Source organism: Lepidothrix coronata, unplaced genomic scaffold (genome assembly GCF_001604755.1).
Source record: "Lepidothrix coronata isolate B3197 unplaced genomic scaffold, Lepidothrix_coronata-1.0 Scaffold80, whole genome shotgun sequence".
Lineage (NCBI taxonomy): Eukaryota > Metazoa > Chordata > Aves > Passeriformes > Pipridae > Lepidothrix > Lepidothrix coronata.
Genome location: NW_016690260.1, coordinates 3683141 through 3705715, shown reverse-complemented (window position 1 = coordinate 3705715; position 22575 = coordinate 3683141). Strand labels below are relative to the sequence as shown.

The 22575-nt window shown below is 36.7% G+C and overlaps 1 protein-coding gene across 3 annotated transcripts in view; it reads right to left on the bottom strand.

The window, feature by feature from the left end:
• Positions 1–20025, bottom strand: part of ARMC4 (armadillo repeat containing 4) — a 78966-nt gene extending 58941 nt beyond the window's left edge. The window contains exons 1-11 of one of the 3 annotated variants that reach the window (XM_017820299.1): positions 19946–19962; positions 19600–19661; positions 19143–19454; positions 17846–18003; positions 16295–16490; positions 15618–15724; positions 15030–15166; positions 13889–14002; positions 10884–11089; positions 9385–9516; positions 9033–9174 (exon numbers count right to left, since the gene is read on the bottom strand). In XM_017820299.1, the coding sequence (XP_017675788.1) occupies positions 9033–9174; positions 9385–9516; positions 10884–11089; positions 13889–14002; positions 15030–15166; positions 15618–15724; positions 16295–16490; positions 17846–18003; positions 19143–19366 (1416 nt within the window). In that variant the 5' untranslated portion in view covers positions 19367–19454; positions 19600–19661; positions 19946–19962. Of the gene's footprint in view, positions 1–9032; positions 9175–9384; positions 9517–10883; positions 11090–13888; positions 14003–15029; positions 15167–15617; positions 15725–16294; positions 16491–17845; positions 18004–19142; positions 19455–19599; positions 19662–19945 lie in introns of all 3 variants that reach the window. The other 2 variants (XM_017820298.1, XM_017820300.1) reach the window with 2 other exon arrangements.
• Between the last annotated feature and the right edge of the window lie 2550 nt (positions 20026–22575).

The window sequence follows — 22575 nt, the reverse complement described above, 5'->3', positions numbered from 1 at the left end:
GAAAATTGCTGTTTGTGGGCAGTTTTGTCATTCTTCTGTATAATAACACCTAGTTTTGATGACGAGTATATATAATCAGAATGGCAATTACCATATACTTGACAAAACTAAGACCAAACGTACCAAATCAACATATTTTTAGAAAATACTGAACAAACAAAATAGCATAATGTGCTATCCAAAAGACAGCAGGTCAACTGATATTGTTATACCAGAAAATTTTCAATTAAAATTCATTAATGGAATGAAAAAAACTTCTAGAACAAAAACATTGTTTAAGTGGAATCCCAGCCTAAAATATTATTAAAATACTGTCATTTTTATAAAACGAGGAATCCAAAATAAGTAGTAAAGTATGAAACAGAATTCTTAGTTTAATACTTTGCCAGTTTTTATTTTCTGTTAAACTTGACTCTCTCAAATCACAGCCCCTTTTGTAATTTTCTGCTGGAAAAGAATTAAAAATTTAAATAAATTTTGATAAAGCATAATGAAAGACTGAGTATTGCAGTACAACATGAATAATATGCTTCAGCAAGGCAGTTTTTCTATGCTAGTGAATCTCTAAACACTCTGAGTTTTGTTATGGTTTATATATTAGTTCCAATATTTCATTTTAGTTTATAAAACATACAAGCTGCAACTTGTTAAGACATGAGTTATGGACAAGTATAACTGAGTTATGGAATAATTCCCTGACCCACTTCCTGAATCTTCTGGCGTTCTTTAGCTACAGCCTGGCAGTATGTAAACCATACAGATTAATATAAGTAAAGCCAGTGGAAAATCACAGGCATCATGAAGTCTCAAAATCCAAAACATTCACATTGGACTACAACAATGCACAGAAGCTGCAGTTTTAATTGCAGATTAATACCTTGACCCTGACCCTACACAGTGGCAGAAGTGACATATATGTCATCACCCAGATACAGTGAATATAAATTGTCATATTTTATGAAATTGAAAAGAGTTTCCAAACAAAAGAATAAGTCTATTATTTTCTGCACGAACCAGAAGGTTTTGTTAGGCAACCGTTGATTCTGTCTTGAAAACTCTTCCAAGAAATGTATCCATTCCCTTAACTTTCCTTTTCTGATTCATAGTAATTGGATTCTACTATAGAGAAGGCAAGACTCTAACAGTTCATGTGCAAACATATGAACTTTTACTTCACTGGACTAGGAATAATAGATTTCCTAGTAACTTCTCAAACCTCAAACTTGGAAGGAAGTGAAATGGTGACCCCAAAACCACAGAAAACCTGGCCAAGGTAATATATAATATCTCTAACAGTGCAAGTTTATCTTCTACTTTTTTGTGAAAGTTTCAGTTTAGGAGTGTATTTCCTCCCCAGTTGCATCTAGACAATTTTGTTAAGACGCTTCATTTGAGGAAAATAAAGCATATATGTTTTTAAAAAGAACATGCTAAAATTAGAAGGAAATAGAATTGAATGAGAAAAGGGTCTAGGATTAAATTTTAAAAAGAAAAAATCCTGCACAAACAGCACTATTGTTACCAGTATTTTAACACTGAACTTAACATTGTAAACCCTGACTGGAGACTGAGATGAGACATATGCTGTCCATAATACAGATGTACTATTGACCTTGTGTGACAGTGTCAGACCTGCCTAAGCAATTTTGACTTTGCCTAGTAGTTGGCTCACAAAGAGGATAAAAGCCTTAATGTTATTACAGCTATTTTAATTTTATGTATCCAACTAATTTGGGAAACCAGTGGAAGTGAATCTGAGGAGAAAATTAAATGAGGTTGAACTAGGAAGGATCTGTGCCTCTACAGACTACTGGAGAGCTCACACACTGTTGAAACAGAAAAGACATTTTAAACTAGCAAAAAAAAGATTTTGCAAGAAAAACAGAATGATAGCAATAGTTTATGAAGAACTAAGAGACAGGTGTCCTCTGGAGAAATAAAACAAAAACAGGGCTTAGTGAGAGCATAGGAAAAACAAATATAGATGAAGACATGGCTGAGGCACAGGCTTGCCTCTGAAATAACTGTGAGCTGCGATTAAATTGAGCCTAGTCAATGTGGAACACCTAAAAACAATGAAGAATATTGTTCTGTCTACTTAAAACTCTTTGTAGCTTTCAGACACAATTCTGTTCTAATTCTTTAGGAAAGATAATGATTTGATTACCTACTTTGTGAATATAAAGCCTGAAGTCACATTCAGACAGCTCTGGCAATTTACTATTATTTTAAAGGTACTATAGTTACAGTGTCAAAACCATAGTTCATTAATTTAATTACCTGCTTTTACAATAGAATACAATCCTGCAGAAAGAGAAGAATCAAACATCAGTTATTTTACATTCTTTTCCTCAGTCCTGAATGTTTGACATACCATCTCTTCTTTCTCATCTTTTATTGAATTCCACTTTTTGTTTGCTTTTTTCCCTTTTATTTCTAAATTGTCTTTCATCTCATCAGCTATGAAACTCTTAGGAATGTGTGACCCTCTCAACATTAATTAAACCTCCACTATACAGAAATTCATCAGAGTTGGTGTTAATGGTCAAAATTCAATTGGCTGTTATGAATTTTATATGTCTCTTGTGATGAGGAATGATTGTTTGTACAGTATTTTGAGGAGAGAGCTATTCGAGTGCTTCAGAGTTGCCAATTATAATAATAATTTGAGAGTTCACCATTTGCCAATATTTCCTACCTAGTAAATTTATCATAAAAGTATTTCTTTTTCCTGATCAGCACAATCTAGGTTGTTAGAAAATACATATCTTAACTATAATATGCAGTTTTCCAATATTTTTATTTCCTTTTTTTTCAGTAATCACATTCTTTACTGAATTTTAAAATAAAATCTTGGCTAATAGTGGAAGATGAGAGCAAGAGACGTTCATGAAGAGTAGAGAAGAGAGTGATATGAAGGCTGACAGGTTAGCCAAGGCTGACAGGTTAGCCTAACACGTGCTTAGAAACACTAGCAGGTGGCACATGATTCTGTCAGATACATTTGGTATTTTCTGAAAAATAACAGTCTACCACTTAGCCAAACTACAGGAAAACTTATTTTCATTTGAATAACCTTCAATTTACTCCACCAAATACTTTCATCATGGAAGGGGGAAGATTTATTTTTAGATATTCTACTAATAAGATCAGGTAAACTACCTGCAAAGTTGGTCAGTCCCGAAAAAAAATTATTACACAGTGTCAAAAGTATTTTACATACAAAAATATTTTACACGCACTTATATGTGCTTATTTTGTATTTAACAGCTAAAATATAATCTCATGCAAGTCTGACTAGTATGATATTATAAAGAAAAACATGCTTTTATCCACAGATTGTGGAAAAACCAGCATGATGTGCAATATATGTTCTACACAGATTAGGTACTTTTACTCCTGCTATTATATTCTGACATTTGCACCTATTACACATATAGGGCCAGATTTCAAGACTACAGACTTTGTACTTGCAGTTCTCTGTGCAGTTTGCTACTCAGGAACATCCATAAACACCAGAGATTTTTTTCTATGACTATCAAAAAAATTTTGAGCAGTATTACAATGTGCAAAATAAGCAAACAAATGTTTGGTACTTCAGCAGGTACCTTGCAACACTAGCACTACTTTTTTCTTGTCTTACTAAATTTGAAACTACTTTTTTGAAACTTTAAGCTTTAAAGTTTCACTTTAAAGGATCAGTATTTGAAGACCCATTTTATTCCTTAAGCTGGGATGTTCATGTCTTTTTTCGAGGTTCTGCATTTTGGAATAAAATAGAATTACTTTTCTACTACTCCCAAAATACAATTGATTTCTTAACCCATTGCTCATGAAGCTGATTTAAATTTTTATAATGAGTGTTAGTGTAACTTTTCATTTGCACAAGAAAGTAATAATTTTTTTGAAAGGCTGGATGTTTTCTATCACAAAATTTTATGAGGAAGATATCTGTTTTTCAGGTATCTAAAACCTTACACCTCAAGTACAACAAGTCTCATCTTCGACATAAACTGTGACTGACATTATATTAAGACATAGTAGGGAAGTGTGCAAGCATTCAATTATTGACTGCCTCCTGCTTACCCTTGATGCAGAAAAAAGTCACACTGCAAACCCTGCATAGAGAGTGCAAAATAACTCCCCACACACATCCAACTGCAATTTAAGATTTGGTCCTCAAATGTTCCAAAATATGCTCCCTGTTACTGTAATAGTTTAGATCCTCCTTGTCCACATTCCTGAACTTCAGGCATACATGGATTTCCTGTACCTTGGTTTGCCCCAAGTCCCTTAATCCCAACTTCCAGATGTTTCCATGTTTTTTTCTGGGAAATAAAACTACTCCATACAGTTTATCAAAAATATCTACAAGAATCTCTGATTTGAGATCCTCTTAGCTCCTGGCAGAGTCTCCCTGCATCATTTCACTTTCTATTTGACTTTCTGCACTTTTAATCTGCTCCTTTCTTCCCCAAGAATGTAGGACCCACCACTCCTTCCTCCAAACCAATACACATGTTCCTAACTGATAAATTTGAGCTTTCTGAGAAAATAAACTGTGCCTGTGGTGCAGAGGCCACACTACACCCTCCTGGCTCAGGTCTGCCCGTACTGTAAAGGGGAAGCAAAAGTGATGGGCAGTAGGTCTTGTCCAGCCAACAATCACTGCAATGCAGTGAAAAGAAAGAGAGAGAAAAACGAGAGAAGAAAGAAAGAATGGAGAGAAAGAAAAGGAAAGAGGCAAAGGCCAGAAGGAATATTCCTGTACATTCCTGCCTCCCTGGTCTGTTTGACATCTTTATGTAAGCCCACTACAGAGGGGCCTCCTGCCAGCTACAAAAATGTTGCTTGAACACAGCAGCCTTCCAAAGGTTCTGCCAAAATTCAGCTGTGGAGCAGCCCTGAATACACCCAGTGTATCCTGCAGGTTTTGTACCTTTTCCTTGTCCAGTGAATGAGATTTCATTGACTCGTGATAGATGTCCTTCCTTCCCAGCCATCCACTGCTATGCAGCACCAGGGCACATGGGCACGTGGGCACCTGGGAGCTGGTGCTCAATGCCACAGTCAGGGCACATCCTCTGTGGCTCCTGTGAAGTGCCATAGCATTTCCCCAGCTCCTGGACCTGGCACAGGATGGGAAGAGACATCAGATTTGTCCACCTATGATTCTGAAGTAGAAAAGAAACACAATGCTGTTCTGGGAATGAGATCTTTTGCACTGGAGTAATTGCAAATAGATACGAAATTAATGGATATTTTAAGTGAAGTGTGAGATTTGACTGGTTTCACCAGTGTATCCCTGAAATATAGCCAAAAGCAGAACGACTTTCCACATAAGAAACTGAAGGATGAATTCTGTAACTGCCATCGTCCTGCAGAACTCTATCCAGAGCTAACCCTGGCATAGGTGTACACATAAATCACACCCTTACAAGGAACCAAGATCAAGCAGCACAAGGGCTTAAGGGATTACAGACTTATTCTAGAGATTGGAGTTATTACTGGCACAGTCACCAGCCCCAATTCACCTCTCAACATCTCAGTTTTATCTCAAAAACTGGCAATAGCCAGTGCTCAACCGTGGGCAGCACAAAACCCAGCTCTCACCCTTTTTCTTTGTTCTTTTTTTTTTTAGTGACCAGCCACAAAGAAGATTCTGCATTTCTACCTGATGTTCCCTGTTTCTAGTAAAATGATGACAGAAAAAGATGATCCCTTCATCCTATTCCTAAAATTTTTCTTTAAATATCCCCTAGAAATCAAATACTTCAAAAGCACAAATTTAATGTCAAATATAATGTCAAATCTGAAGTAGGCACTTCTGGGTGAATCAAACTGTTACAAACATCAACAGAGCACTTCATTCCAGTTTCATCTACTCTGGCCCTAGGAGATACCTAACACAAGGTCATCACCAAGCTCGCTGATCTATCTTCGCTGCTCGCTGCTAAGTAGATGGGGAGACATGGAGAGAACACACATGTTCTGTCTTCTGTTTCACAGCCCTGGGAAGCTTAAGGTAGGACAAGGAGCCAGACCACAGAAGCAGCTGCTTCCCAGCGGAACAATTCCAACATGGATACTCTTTCCCAGAAAGGAAGGGGAGTGGAGAAGGGCAAAAAGTCAGAAGGGAATTTCCCCTGCACTGGAATTTTCTCTCCATGAAGAGGTATACAAGTACAGAGCCTACAGGCATAACTCACAGGAGCTAGCAAGTTTGCTTTATACAAAAAGCAATTGCCTTTTTAACATTTAATGACAATCTAACATTGGTATAAAAACTAGGTATCTTTCAGGTTTTATGGAAGTTTTTTTCTCTGTAAATTCATCTTTATAGAGTCTTGCTGAATTGTGATTCACATTTACTTTAGCAGACATTAAAAAAATGGTTCCATCTACAAATTTTTATATCTTCCTGGTATCTCAAACACCTATCATTTACGGCATTTTATTCATTTTTTCAGATGTGCAAACAACGTATACAACCTTTGAAGATGCACAAGCCCTCTGAAATTTGTGCTTCTATATAAATAGGCTTTTAGATACTTAAATAACACAGTCATAAATATATTTTCTCTTATGTTGCATCTGTCATGAACACTTGCCTACATGAACAACAAGAATGCCAAAAAATCTCCTAAGTCTGGCCAGAAGTGCAGTATTTATACTTGAATTAAAACGAATTCCATGTGCAAGCTAAAGTAGCACTCCATCAATAAAACATTTCAACCACTGTCTGTGGTATGGCACTGAGGCATCTCTTTTCAGCTTTATCTGACCCCAGGGAGTTCTTGCTTTACGTAGCTAAGAATCAACACAGAATTATTTTAAGTATATCTTCAAATATTTTGTTTAATTTATACCTAATTTAAAGAACTATTTGGCGACTTGGGTGTGCATGAATACATGAACAAGTATACATCTGAATTTTCAGAACAAAACTTTTTCATATTATGGAATTTTGTATTATAAACTTCTTAACAGGTACTCGCAATTTGATCAGAAATGCTCCCCTTTCTTTTTCTAGTTCCATAACATTTTGTAATTTTCCTTGTTGACAGCTGGAACAAAAAAATACCAATTTCTGAAAGAGAGAGCTTGAAAAATACATTTCCCTATTTGCCATTATCAGTCTTCATGCAAATGGTTTCATGCAAATGTAGATATGAATTTCAATACTGGATAAAGTCCAATACTAAAATCTAAACATGACTATATGAAGAACCTAGAGAGGAAAGGGAGTTTGAGAATTATGTAATCAGGAGACAAGAGCCTTGTCGGTAAAGAGGGTGGTACATAAATGGGCCAAAGAAAAGATTACTGTGAGTTCATCAACAGTAATTAATTTCAAATCTCCTCTCTAGGAGGACCTTGGATGTTTACTAAAAAGCAGCATGGTTGTTTCTCTGAGCTCTCAGATAGGCAAAAAGAGATGCTTCATACATAGACCAAACCATTTATTAGCAAACTGAAAAATTTGAAAACGGCATCTTGAACTGTAATTCCATGCAAAATCTATACATTATGTGTTCAGCATTAGGAATAGCTGAGCAAGTTACATGCTCAGTGTTGTACCAGATTACATTTGCAAAGTGTTATTTTACCACAGCCAAAATGACAAAAATATAGAGGTCCAACCTAGAAAAGATAATTGTAGAGAGATTTGTATTATCCATGTTTGTCTGTGTCTCTTTGGCTACAACCACTAGCAAGGCTCCACGCACACGAACTGAGAACAAGCAGTGTGACTACTCTGAATACAGTTTAAAAGACTGAGTTACTCTTCTACAATGGTCAAAGGACTGGAAGGAGCCAAAACTTTGCTTATTCCTCACAAATGTTTAATTGTAGAATCATAAAATCATTAAAGTTGGAAAAGATCTCCAAGATCATCGAGTCCAACCTGTGACTGAACACCACCATGTCAACTAAACTATAGCACGAAGTGCCACATCCATTATTTCCTGAATACTTCTACAGATGGTGACTTCACCTCTTCCCTGGGCAGCCCATTGAATCAATTAACAACCCTTTTAGTGAAAGAATTCTCCCTGATGTCCAGCCTGAACCTCCCCTGGCACAGCTTGAGGCTATGTCCTGTCATCCTGTCTCCAGTTGCCTGGGAGAAGTGACCGACCCCCACCTGGCTACAACCTCCTTTCAGGCAGGTTATAGAAAGTGATGAGGTCTCCCCTGAGCCTCCTTTTCTCCAGGCTAAACACCCTCAGCTCCCTCAGCTGCTCCTCATAGGACTTACACTTTTTTTGCTTTACCAAATGGCAGCACCATCATTTTATCAGTCGGATGTGTGTGCTCTGTACTCAAAAAAATAAACAAGCCAGCGCTTTTATTAGTAACTTAACACAACATAAATTCCAGTACAAACTTGTAAAGGAATTTCTCCTGAGGGAAAAACATAATTAGAGTTTTCCAGAATAGTAGAGGGTTGCTGGGGTTTTGATGTGTTTCAGACATATTCAGAATTTTAACTGTGTATATTTATAGGTTCCAAAAGATTTTCACCAAGTCTGTGTAGAAACCTTTCTTTTTCGTTTGTTTTAGAGGATGCCTGTTTATCATACATTTTCTTGTCCACTAAAGCATCTATCCAGACACAAGACCATGTTAGAATTACTTCAGTCATGCATTAATCATAGTTGATGAAAGACTTTAGGCAACTATTCAGTTTTAATAAAAACTCTTGAAAGTTATTATCCACATAAAGAAATATCTTGGAACATTTCATACAAAAAGCAAAACAGAAACCAAATAATTAATAAAGAGATTATACCATCTTAAGTTTTAAATAACGCTGAACAGATGGTTTAATCTAAAGGTCTATATAAGCCAAAAATAGCAGATGAAAAAAAAAAAGTGCATGATAGGAAAGTCCACAGTTCCAGGATTTGAACATACTGCATAGCAGGGCTATTCTAAAATATATGGAAGGTAGAATGGATGAAGAGCTGTGCTCTCAACTGTATCTTTTTTATTTTTTATAACATTTATCAACACTTGTTAATTACCTTTACATATTTTGAAAGTTTCTGAATTCCCCAGTATTCAGGTGATAAGTCAGTGGTTCCTTCCTGACGACGTATAGGTTGTTCATCCTCCTCAGCGTCTGAGGAACTGTCACTAACTTCTTCTAAACTGCTTGATGTTTTTCTAAAAATAAATAAACAGAATCACCAATTTTAAACAGCTAGAAGCTAATAGGGACAAGCACATTTCAAACAGGTATTACAACAGTGCCTAATAGAAGAATTAGAAAAACACAACTGACATTACTGAACAGTAAATATGGTGATAATTACTGTAGATAGGGAAAATAATTATTTTTTTTTAAATGAAGAAAGAAAAATAAGTAACCCATACCTTCCTGGGGCTCGATTAATTTTAGGAGATTTAGCATTGGCACTGGATTTCTTTTTCATTTTCGAAGACACAGGACTACTTCTCCCTTCTTCTTCAGTATCTTTTTTTGAAGCTTTGTCACTAGATTTGGGTTTATTTAAAAAAATAAAAAAAAAAACAAACAACCAAAAAACAGAAATAATTTTTTCCAGAACATTCTTCAGCAGATTGTGACTCAGATTGTCCATGCATTAACAGTTTTGGATGGATTCTTCTTCAATGAATGTGTCTTGTTGCTTTTTGTATTCACATAAACAAATGAATTTACTATCCTCTGGCAAAGACTTTGAGTGCTTAGCTATGTGGTGTATGAAGAAGTCTCTCTCTCTGTTCTGAACTGATCTCACTGGCTCATTTTCATTTGACACCCTTTATTCTTGTCCTAGAACAGACAGTGACTAAATGTTCCCTGTTTATCATCTCCAGTCATGATTTTCTGAATCTTTCTTCTTCTCCTCTAGTCATTATTTTCCAGGCAAAAGAGTTCTAGTCTGCCTAGTTCTTCCACACACGGACATGTTCCATAGCTTTGATCATGCTGAATACAATATATCTTGCTTTCCTTATATTCCAAAAGATTCCTAGGCCTAGTTGAGTACAATAACTGGTGCTTTTTTGTCCCTAACTTACAATATTATGAAAGCAAAATGTCTTTTCAAGCCTGGACTGGTCAGCCTATCACAGTCACAACAATAAAAGAGAATACTACTCATGATTACAGCCCATTTCACTACATCTAGACTTTAACAGACTGGGGAAAAAGGTTAGCTCTTGCCCTGGGAAACCATTTTTTTTTAATTGATGACTGTAGGCCAAATCCTAAATCTCTTAAAATGTTTCTTGCAATGTCAAATTGGAAGACTTGAGAAGATACTATTTTTTGTAGGATGGCAATCAAAGGTTTTTCTTCAGATATTCTTCTTCCTCCAGTAACATGAAATCAGGAAACATTAAATCAAAATAGAATTCTGATTTCAGAAGAAAAATCCAACAATATCCAATCTATGTATACTCTATTTTGGGTGTTCAAGATCTGAGATAATCTCATTAGTGAATATTGTTGCTAAGCAGAGATAGAAAAGTGGCTCATATAATATGAAATCATTAAAAACTGGTAGTACAAATAAGAGTCATTCTGGTTTTCCATCATGAAAGTGTGGTTTAGATTAGATTTTTCTACTCTGTCTTGCTTTAAAAGGTATTTAACACTAAAAATATGATGATAAACCAGTATTGCATAGAACTGCAAGACATTTCCCTGCCTTGCTGCGGAAATGATGTAACATTAAAGTTGTTGCATGAGAGAAAAAATGTGAGAACTCTCTTCTTAGAAATTAACATGTAGTAAGTTTTGTTTCATTGCTCTTAAGACAATAATGCAGACTGCAACATACAGTCCAACCATTAGCACAGTTTAGAGAGACCTATAGGAAAATTCAATTATAAAGATAACTACTTATCTTTGGGAAGCAGAAAGCCCAGTATTTTTCCACTGCATAGTTGGTTGTAACTTCTTGCCAGTGGATCTTCTCCCTGCTGCAGAACTTTTCACTTTCTTTTCTGTAGAATCATAAAGGTTCTGGGATTGGCCAGAAACCTCAGCATCAGCACCTTCCACATACTGATAATTCTTCTCATGTGCTGGTTCTTTAAAAAAACTATATTCCTAATAAAAGGAGGCATGGTTTGTCAGTTATATTGCTATACGAATAATGCATATGAAGTTATAAGCAGTTATAAGCACAATTCCAGGATTCTGTGCTTAAAAATTGTATGCATTATATGTAGAATTAAATTCTAAACACAAAGTTGTATTGTCTTTAAAAGAAAAAAAATTAATTTGGAAAGCAGCAGTTACCATGTGCAAATTGAAGTTTTTTAAATAAATGAAGTAGCTAAATTTGGAACTTTCTGAGCATACTTGAAAATTTGGTGTTGTTCAGTTTCTAGTATGTCCAATAATTTGTGACACAAGCACTTTTATAGAACCTAATTCCAAACGAGTTTTAAGATCCAGAATTGCAAAATCAAGTCACTGTGCTTCCAGTGGATCATTTACATAAAAACTATTTCCTTCTATAAAGGATTTACAAAAAATTCCCACCAAAAAAGTAATGAAGAAAATAGGCTATCATAAACTGCTCGACTTCAGTTCCAAGTAATTTCATTTGATATAGTTTAGAATTAATATGAACACATTCCTTTTCATTTTTTTCATGTTCCGTCTCTCAGGGCAAAACATTGTTGAACAAGTCACATACAAGAATTGAGCTGAGTGGCACCTACCAATCCTTCAGCTGTCTGTGTCTAGTACCATGGCTGATCAAAAACATACAGAACAGAAAAGACTCTTGTCAACTCCTATTCTCCATTGGAACATATTCAATTTTTACAGGAGAGACAGCATACAATCGTTACTTATTATTATTATTATTGCAGCTGTCACTACCAGATAGGTGAAGACATTCCTTTATGTATCTGATTCAGGGCAGTTTTAAGGAGGCTGTCACAGTGTGGTCTGCTTTTGACCAGTCCCTGATGTGAATCGGCTGTTCCAGGCTTGCTGATCCAACTGTCCCATTCCACACTAACTCTTGCTAATTCTCTCATTCTGAAAATGTACTCCAGACAAGGCAATTTAGTACATGATAAACTAGATAAATCACAGGGAACTGGTGCTGTAGCTTCACCAGCTAAGCATACATTAAAAAGTATGTTTCCTACAGCACTATATACCAACACAGAAATTCTGAATGTTAGCTTAAACAAGGCCAGGCAGATATTATAAAAGTTAATTGGTTTTGCAATATATGTGTATGTAACAAGCTTTTTCAAGCTCTCCTCTCCTCAGAAAATAAGTCAAAACTATTTCCAGTCATATTTTACTTCATATAGGCAAACTTGGAAATATGGCTTTTCTCTGCTTTTGAGAGTTCTAATACAGAGATTTTCCCTCAGGTACAAATGCTCTGCAGCTTTACAGTATTAACTTGTTTACATTCTAGTTTTAGAAAGGAGAAAGTACTAAACCAGCTTTTCATCATGGCAGGATGATATGATATTCCTAAACCATTAAAAGGAATAATGTATACTCTTCTACATAAACATATTTACATAGCCAGGCACTACTCAGTGCGTGATTTCTGTGATAATGGAAGGAAAACAGTATAAATTCTATTTATTTACTCTTATTTAATAAGTGTACACATTTCTTGAATAGTTACATTATCTTTACAAGGGTGGAAAACCAGTAAAGAAAGATATATTATCTCTATTATCAACAGTATCATTATTCTACATTAACATTTAGGATTAGAAATGTAAAAATTATTAAAATATTCCCATGAACAGCAAATTAAGCCATATCACTGCAAACACATTAAACCCATAATTATGTCTAAAACCATTCATATGTTATTCCATTTATAAGTGTAAACCAGTATGTAGGTATAACATTAAAAAACTTGCCTATAAGATAAATGAAAATTTTTTTAACTTATTGCTCTTTCAAACAGAACAACTCACAGATTTAATTCCATTGCTGTAAGCTATTATATTTATGCATATAAGTTGAAATGTTCTGTTCTTTCAGAACTGCCAAATACCTGTATCTCAGAAAAATAAATATCAGCCCTACATCACAAAAAAACATAGCTAAAGGATAAGAAAATGTCTTAATCCCTTCCTTCTTTGAATAAATAAAGTTGCATATAAATAATCACGATAAAATTTTTGGCAGGTTTTGGCCTGTAATTGATTTTACCACCAAGTTATTAATCTGTTATAACCACACTGGAAATCTAAAAAAAAAAGAGTTTTTGTCAGGAATGATAAAACAACTAAAACTGTAGTGGCACTGTGTGGTTCTAGCTAATATAGAACTCTAAATTAAAGCCAAAACACTTGCACTTTATAGTGGCTGAAGCAGGACATAGTGTGTAAGCTGGATGCTTAACTCCCAACTCTGATATTTAAATCAGACAGTTCTCATAAAAAGAAAAAAATCAAGCTATTATTTTTCTTTAGGTTACAAAGTATGAAGATAAAAGTTTAAGTGGTTTTGATAACAGAAAAATATTGTCATAAAAAGTTGACTTTTCCCATAAGGATATCATATTTTTCTGCTTTAGTATTTCCAGTGCTCCGTAGAGAACAATACCAGAAGACCAGCAAAACATTTCAAGCAAAATTAGAGGCTGGCCTCACATGTAATTCAAACCCCACCGTAAGGTATGACAGAACAATACATGAATGGTGTATTATTTGCTATTTACAAAAGAAACATATTTCACAGAACCTGAAACAAATCCAAAGAAAAAATAATACATGCACTTCAGCCATTAAAATTCTTCATTTAATCATCTTTGATAAAGAACATAAACATTCAGCCAGGTTTATAATTTAATTCTTAACAATGTACACTTGTACAAAGTAGAAGATACACCCAGTATCAGTAAATACATACCTGTTTAGCCATATTTTCTACAAATCTAGATGATCTCTCTCTTAAAAATGTGACTATATCTTTATATACATCACTTTTTCTTTCATAGTCAAGCTCTTTACCCTTTAGCAGACCCTTAAAAAAAGAATACATTTTAAATTATTAATAGCTTTGCCCTACACAGGTAATTTAATCTGCATCACAAAATAGTGCTAAAGAACAAAGGTCATGCTGTAATGAATTAGGTACAGAAGTCTCATGCTCAGCAGAGCCCATCGAATTTCACCAATGCTTTGTAAAGACGTATGGATCATCTCCATGGATCCCTACATATGACGAAGATCTCACATGGAATTTTGCAGGCAATTATCAGTAAATTGTACCGTGTGTAGTTCCACTGAAAAGAATTTACGGCTTACGGCAAACAACCAACTAAATACGAGCTTCCAGTGCAGCACGGCAGACGTCTAAACGGATCAGAAAATTATGTGACCTGATTGACCGCGCTTTATAAGCTTCATTTATTAAAAACGTGCCAAGTCAAAATTGCCCTGGATTTTTTAACTCTTAGGAAATCAATTTGTGGAGTTATGCCTGACGGACATCAATCTGTCTTCAAAATGAATGTAAGAGCTCTGGTCACTGCTTAACACACATAAGGGGCTAACATGCCTAAATAAAACCCATCTGAAAGGAAAAAGGTAACCAAAATGAAAAGGAGAAGAGATAAATAATTTCTAAAAAGCTTCCACTGACAGGAGAAAGAACTGCTTTATCATTTATAAAAAGACAAAAGCAAGCTCTATTAGCCACACAGAACAATATCACACTTCAGATCAAGAGCAATGAGGCACTAAAGAGGCATCGAGTCCCCCAGTACCTTTAAACAGGAACACTGTGAAGAATTGCTTGAGTACATTTAAAGACCAACCAAAGACTGTTGGGAAAGAGCGCAGAATACACTCCGGGTATAAAACTTTTTGAAAAAGCACTCAAAACACATGGAAAAACTAGCACACATTTATTACTGTGGCTTCTCTTTCTGTACCAAAACATGAGCTCTGCAGGTCTTAGAGACCCAATACCACTACCCTAAACCTGAGATTTGATTTTAGCACAAAAAAATAATCATTACTGCATGGTATCCTTTATTATTACTTACCCCATTTAAAAACACTCCTGCTGTGTTGCAAGTGATATACAAAGGATCAGTGTCATGTGGTTTGATGACTAAATAACAAATGTCTCCATGCACTTGTCTCCAGGGAGGAGCTCGGCATCCATTAGCAAACACGTAATCTGTAACCAATTAGCATTAGTGTTTTTATCCAGTTTAAAAGAATTTTTTAATAGTTATGCTTGATGATTAATGTAACACGTATACAAATAAAATCCCCAAACAATTTGTCACTCTTAAGAATTCATACTGTTAGGTATTAATCGTGTAAAACTCTGTGACCCTTGGTCCAATCCAACCAAGAACCACAACTGTGTTTAGCACTTTTCGGGATCAGGGAGTCAGTTCACTTCCTCTACTTCCACTGAAGATATTCACATAACTGGGCCTTTATTTCTGTATGTAAAGGCTGAAGAACACCATTGCACGTCTGAAAATACTTTTTATTTTACTTCATAACTTTATGGTAGAAATAAACACTTTAAATGTGTTACCAAAATTAATCCAAAAAATTTCACACAGAAATCAAGTACTTTAATAACGGTCTATGTAAACATGAGATATGATCTAGACCTGATGTGTATTCCAGTGATTCCAGTACTGTATCTTCTCCTTTCCCAGAGAAATTCTTGAGAAGATTCACTTCACTGTTTACAGCAGCTGGATTTAGTCTAACACCTCTGCAATTAATAGAAAATAGTTGAAAATGTATTCATCAAAAGGATGTGCTCAGAGAAATGAAAAGAATATTGCACGATTTTTTTATTTTACATTGAGTCTTACTAGTAGCAACAAAAATATAAAAATGGGTCATCTTTCATAGTGTTTCTTAATTTTTTCTATCGTTCAGTGAAATTTTCGTTCCATACCTAATACAAAGTCCTTGTAACTAAGAAACAGACTCAATGTAATACTTAATACAGTTCCATGAAGAAATAAACAGTTCCTTGAAAATATTTGACTGTAACTTTGTTGTTTGTACAAATGACTTCAATTTGCTAACAAAATGCAAAACATATGCAATAAAAAAAACACACTTGTGGGCACACACTTGCATACCCACACCTACAGAAAAATCTTCATAAAAAATTGGTTTTTTCAATAACTTAGTGAATAGTGAAAGTTATTTCCATAAATTTCTTTATATCACACCAAAAACACATGCTGTGGGTTGAAACCAATCTGATTTAACAATAAAACAAAAAAATGCACTGGCTGAGATGCCTAGCTTCCATTTGAAATGCACTTACTGTGAAATCTGTTTCAAAGAACTATTAAGCAGTTGCAAATCCAGCTGATGAAGAAGAAGAATGATTTTCATTTTCGTCTCTGTTTCAGGGTCATAACCTCTTTTCACTTTGTCAAATAAATGCAAGATGGACGTATCTTCTCCTTCAACAGTCGCATATTCAGGGCCAAGAATTTTCACTATAGGATCTCTGTTAGCTGTAAACATGAAACAGAATCATGTAATGTGCAACTATGTTTAAAATGATTGGATGAGACAAACACCTTTTGTTTCAATTGCTGCATGATTTTGATGCTATTAATTTACAGTAAGAACTTTATAATGTTCATAGTTATTCATCAAACATTACTGTCTGATTTATTCTTTCATATCCCTCTACTGCAATTTTAAATGTACTTTTCAGAACATGATAACACTAAGAACAAAAAGAAATTTTTCTTAACAAACCAATTGCTTTTTACAGCAAATATTAAGATTCATTCAACCAAGGGGTGAATATTAAAGAGTTCCCTTTATCAACAGCCCCCTTTCCCAAAAATATGCCTGGCTGATTCCCAAAACAGGAAATCAATGGGCTTAACTCACTGAAAATTGATCATTTTGGAAATATGATTTAGTGTAAAGAACATCTTTAAGCTTTTCTAGCAGCATTCCCAATGGTCCCATTACTTCCTCAGCTATGCCAGCTGTTCTTTTTGGTAAACAGTGACATAACTACATGTCAATGTATTTTACAAATCCATTTTGCTCTGTTGCTGCAAATGAAGTCCCATGCATCTCTGAATGGCTCTGCATGATACACTGGTCATATTATTCTTCCCTAGTATTCATGGTTAACCACTGTCAGTGACAGGGCCCTGGATCAGATGGATCTGAAGCTTGATCCAGTATATGTATTTATATTTTAGTACTGCAGATGCAATTTCTACTAATATCACAATAGAATATCACTGATCTCTTCTACCTCCAGGTAGGAGGAGGATATCCAGTTTAGCGTATCAAGAGTCTTCTTGTCAGTTTGAAAATCTTGCTCTTGAAGATGACACAGTAGAAGTGCTCATACCTATATTTTAAACCCATTGTGAGAAGGAGGAATCTGGAAATGCTCATTGTGAACCTTGTACAGGTAAGAATGTCTTAAACATACAATTTTTTCTTTGGCCGTTTTTTAAGGATGTAACATTTTAAAAGAATATTAAACTACATATGTAGGAAAAACTGTTATTTAGCCTCAAAGAAGACTTTTTTTTTTCGGAAATTGAAGCCTACTGTCATCGCTGGGAAATTGCTCAGTATACACAAATTTGTATGAGATTCAACAAAATTATTTTAACTTTATTCCAGATTTCTCTGTTATTAATTTCTGTGTAAATAAAACAAGAAATAGAAACTTCATTAAGGTCTGGATCAGCACCTTTAGCCACCTTCATGAATTAGTACCTTCTCACATACTTAAAATGAAGGCATATATTTCTTTCTGCACATTTCATAAATTGCTGAAAACATTTTAAGAATGAGGAAAGACTTAAAAAAAAAAAGAAAGAAAAGAAACCTTCGAGGCATGCTTGTGCTTCCTTTAACTTTTTTTCCATAGCAATTTGTAGCAAACGGGACAGCTGGTCAAAACTGCGAACTCTGAGAGTTGATGCTGAGAGAAGCAGCAATGGTTGGCCATCTCTGCTTGTGGCTTCAGACTGAACAGCTGCTTCACTAGAAAAATTAAATTATATCTTTTTAAAATAATAACTTTAATTGAGAAGAACCTTAAATGTTATTCAAGCTTTACATGATAAAGCATACACAATTTCTTTAAGCAATATTTTAAAAAACTTCCAAGGTAAACCAATTCATTCATAGCAAATCAGCAGGCAGATAGGCCCAAAGGAAGCTGTGACCCCATGGGAAGCCTGTACTAGAACAGGCTCCTGGCAGGACCCGTGGGCCCACAGAGGGAGAAGCCTATGCTGGAGCAGGTTTGCTGGCACGATGTGTTACCCTGTGGGAGACCCATGCTGGAGCAGAGGGTGCCTGAAGGACTGCACCCCATGGAAGGGATCCTTGCTGGAGCAGGTCATGAAGACCTGCAGCCCGTGGGAAGGACTCACATTGCAGAAGTTTGGGAAGGACTGTTTTGTGGGAGGGACCCCAGACTGGAGCAGGGGAAGAGTGTGAGAAGGAAGGAGCATCAGGAAAAAATGTGTAATGAACTGACCGCAATCATTATCCCCCATCCCCCTGTGCCACTCAGGAATGAGGAGACAGAGAAAATCAGAAGTGAAGTTGAGCTTGAGAAGAGGTAGGTATGGGAGGAAGAGGGAAGATTTTAAGATTCAGTTTTATTTCTCATTATCCTACTCTGACTTCTAATTGGTAGTAAATTTAATTTCCGCAAGTCAAGTCCGGTTTGCCAAGGACAGTGACTGGTGAGTGATCTCTCCCCGTCCTTATCTCAACCCATGACCCTTTGGTTGTTTCTTTCTTCCCTGTCTAGTGTAGAAGAGGGAGTGATAGAGCAGCTTGCTGGGCACCTGGCAACCAACCAAGGGCAACTCACCACATGGGAGTCGCTCCTAACACAAAGAGAAATCACAGTTGAACATATGTTGTGAAAAGTCTTAGGAATAGACAGATCAAGTGTTAAGAACTGCTAACTTACCAGGTCTGCATCACAAATGAGACAGAATAGTCTCAAACTCAAAAAGAAACACTTAAAATTTCAGCTCAAAATTTTCAATATATATCAATAAAAATCCCACCCATGGCCACTAAGGCTTGCTTTATGCTAAGTGAGCACAATTTTGCTTCATAGTTCACCTTCTGCATTTGAAAACACACTGCAATTCACTTACTTGATCACATAACCCTTTCCAAATACTGAAGAGTCCAACTGCGTTTTCCACTCAAGGGGCTCTCTGAAGACAAACGCTGCTTCCTCGGGATGTTTAGTGCTGAATTCCTCTGCAAACTTAATAATCTGGTTTAAAAGAGATTCGTTCAAAGGGGTGATTTCGAGCGTGCCGGTTCCAGAGCCAGCAGCAGTCCACTGAGCCGCCCTCTCCAATGCCGCTCCCATGGTCTCGGACACTTATCACAGGAGTCCACCTTGGCAAAGAGACACCACCAGAGAACGGCAAAACTGAGCTCTCAAATGGTAAATGCCGCTGTAATTTAAAACAAACATAACCAGTAATTATTAGATTCATTTAACTCGTTAAAATCCCCGAAGTGGGGAAGGGGGACTTGAAGAAGCCAACTCGCAAATTTTAAAGAAATAGGGAAGTCAGGTGCAAGCACAGTTTATTTCACCTTAATTAATTCCGGGTGCTATAGAAATGCTGGGAGCAGAGAGCAGAAGGCCCTTGTTGAAGCTGTAACAAAAGGTTTCCCCCCCGTTAAAACCCCCTGTGCAGGCGGACACACCTAAGCCCACCATGACCCCCCGGCACTGTCTCTGAACGGCGGAAAGGAGGGTGTGGGACCTCCCTCCCGACCAGCCTGGAGAGCCCGAGGGCCGCCGCAGTGCCTGGGCCTGGGGCCGCCTCGGCCCTGCGGGGAGCCCGGGGCAAGGGCCGGGGAGGGAGCGGGAGGGAGCCGGGAGCCCGGAGCCGGGAGCCCGGGGGTCGCCCGGAGCCCGCCCGAGGTCGCCCCTCACCTCGGGCCCGGCGGACATGGCCGCGCCCCGCCATGGCCGGCGGCGTTGCCGTGGGGACGGGCCGGCGTCACCGGGACAGCGGCAAGAGCCGCGGCCCCGCCGGACGTTCCCCCTCGGACGGGAAGAGGAGCAGTATTTAAAATAATAAAGCAGGCTTATATGGTTTTTGGGTGCGGAATTAAATAACGTAGTAACTAGAGTTACTTCGCACCAGAAGTTAAAGGGAGACCACCGACTGGTTTTTAGCTTGAATTTTAGCCTGGACAGCTCAAACCTTTCACTTGCTGTCAGCTGTTATGAGAAAACAGCTTTGATTAATAATGGTTGAGATCGACCACTTTTAGTTCTTGAGACAGTGTGACAGATTATGCCTGAAATCCTTTTTGTTAAAGGAAAGGTAATGTGAAATTATTGTTTCTTTAAAGAAGTAAAGGAAATAGGTATGGGCAGAAGCAAGGAATAAAGTCCTTTCACTTACTGAGTACTACACAACACTATACACATGTAAATAGAAAGCTCCAAACACAGAATGGAAATTAATACTATTCCCCTAATCCTATTATAGATCCATATATTGTTGAATGAGCCATGGCTCTGGATAAATTTTTAGGTTATAAAGTTTTTACTGTGCTCATCTCATCACTTACTATCTCATCTTTTGTGCTACTGAGCAGATAAGAACAATATTCTGGGACTTCCCTTTCCACTCCAGTTCTGTTATTTGGGCCCATCAAAATGCCTACGAAATGACAAAAATTGGACTTAAGATTTGAACTAGGAAGGAATGATCACCCGCTGTACAGTGAGTGAAGTTAGGAAGCTGTGGTCAGCTTTCCAGTATATATGTCCTTCTGAAGGCAGTATGTGTGTCCTTCAAGGACAGTCGAGCAGAAATACCCAGCTTCCAACACCACAGAGTTAACACAGCCAAGATTTGTTTTTCCAACTCAGAACTCAGACAGGTAAGAAACCTCTAATAATGAGGAAGGTCATGGAGTGTATGTGGAGTGTATCTCGAAGAATAACAGTGTGGGATTAATACACTTCTTTCACAGAGATGATTGTCCATATACATTTTACTTACTGAAACTTTCAAGCAGTTACTATGGATAAGTACACGCAGTCTGCACAGTAATGACTTAAGAATAGCATTAGCTGTTCTTGTTTCACTGCATAACTTAGAGAAGATTGAAAATGAATCATTTGATTAGGTGAAACTGAAAGAGCATTTTTAGTAAAAAACCTGGGTAGAGACTTAATGCAATTTCTTTTCTGTATGGAATACTATGTATGAATACATTTCCGGAGTGGATTAAATCTCTTCTTTTTACTGAAGCAATGACTATAAAAAAGTTGATTTTGATGGGCAGAAGGTTCAAGCAGTAAAATGTGAAAGGGAGTAAAAGTATCCCCACCATGGGTGGTGGGGAGTGAAGACAGTGAGTTTTCACACAGAGCTGAGTATTTTAAGCAAGAAGTCGGTGGAGTAAGAAATAGAATTCCTAAATGAGATCACTGTTCCACTGAAGAGCAAGAAGAAAAGATATTTCAGTGACAAAGATAAATGGGATGATTTGCCCTCAAAGACTATGCATCTCCACTGGCTATAAAAGGAGCTTTGGTAACTAGCTCAGGCTTAGTTACCAGTGGAACTTCCTGTGGGGACAGATAAGTGAAAAAATTAAAAAGCAGAACAGATCCTGCAAGCCAGTGGTGAGGAATGCTGCTGGGATCTGGTATTAGAAGTTAAGGCCTATGGATGCTCTGGAGTCAGAGGTGCTTTTCTGTCTTTTTTTTTTTTTTTTTGTAGCTGGCAAGTGCAGAGTTCATAGCACAGCAGCACTCCCAGGAAGACTGCTCTAACTCTTCTGAAGACTAGAAACCACCTGATTTAATTTATAATCTCACTTTGTGTGACTAGTTTACGTGTATTCGTTCTTGTACGAATGTTTGTCCTTTTCCTTGTTTTCAACACCTACTTTCCTCCATAGATTTTACACCCAGTTTCTGAGTTAGAATATTTTCTCTCAGACTTCACTTTTCTAGGCTAAACCAGTTCAGTTCCTCTAGACACAGCCTACAAGTTCTTCATGTCCTTACCATATTAGTATCTTATTTGCCTATGTTCCAGTCTGAGCATTTTTTTCTTAAATAGATTCAATGCTATTTCTAAGGTCATTTCACTGGGACCTATTACAATGGCATTAATAGTCTTCATCTCTTTTGGAAGTTCCTCAACTACTACATTCTAGGATTGCATTTGGTTTTCACATTTGGGATTGTTGTCACCTTGCAATTGAATAATACAACCAACTTTTAATCCATCACTTTTATTTTCAGATGATGAGTTTGTAGCTTTCTGCAGAATTTCAGCATATAATATTGCCATCTGCCCTTATAAAATCAAGTTCCATTTCTAAACAAAAGAAATATTTATAGCCTGCAGTCTCTATCTTTTGGTTCCCATCCTCTTCCTCTTTCCAAAGTAAGTTTTGAATCTGATAGAAAATTTGAATCATATTTTACAGGGGGTTCTGATCTTGGAAATAATTAAGTGATATGAACAAGGTCTGTTCCTGCTTATTGTGTCTGTGCTCTGTAGTTTTTTGCACATATTCAGACACGTATCA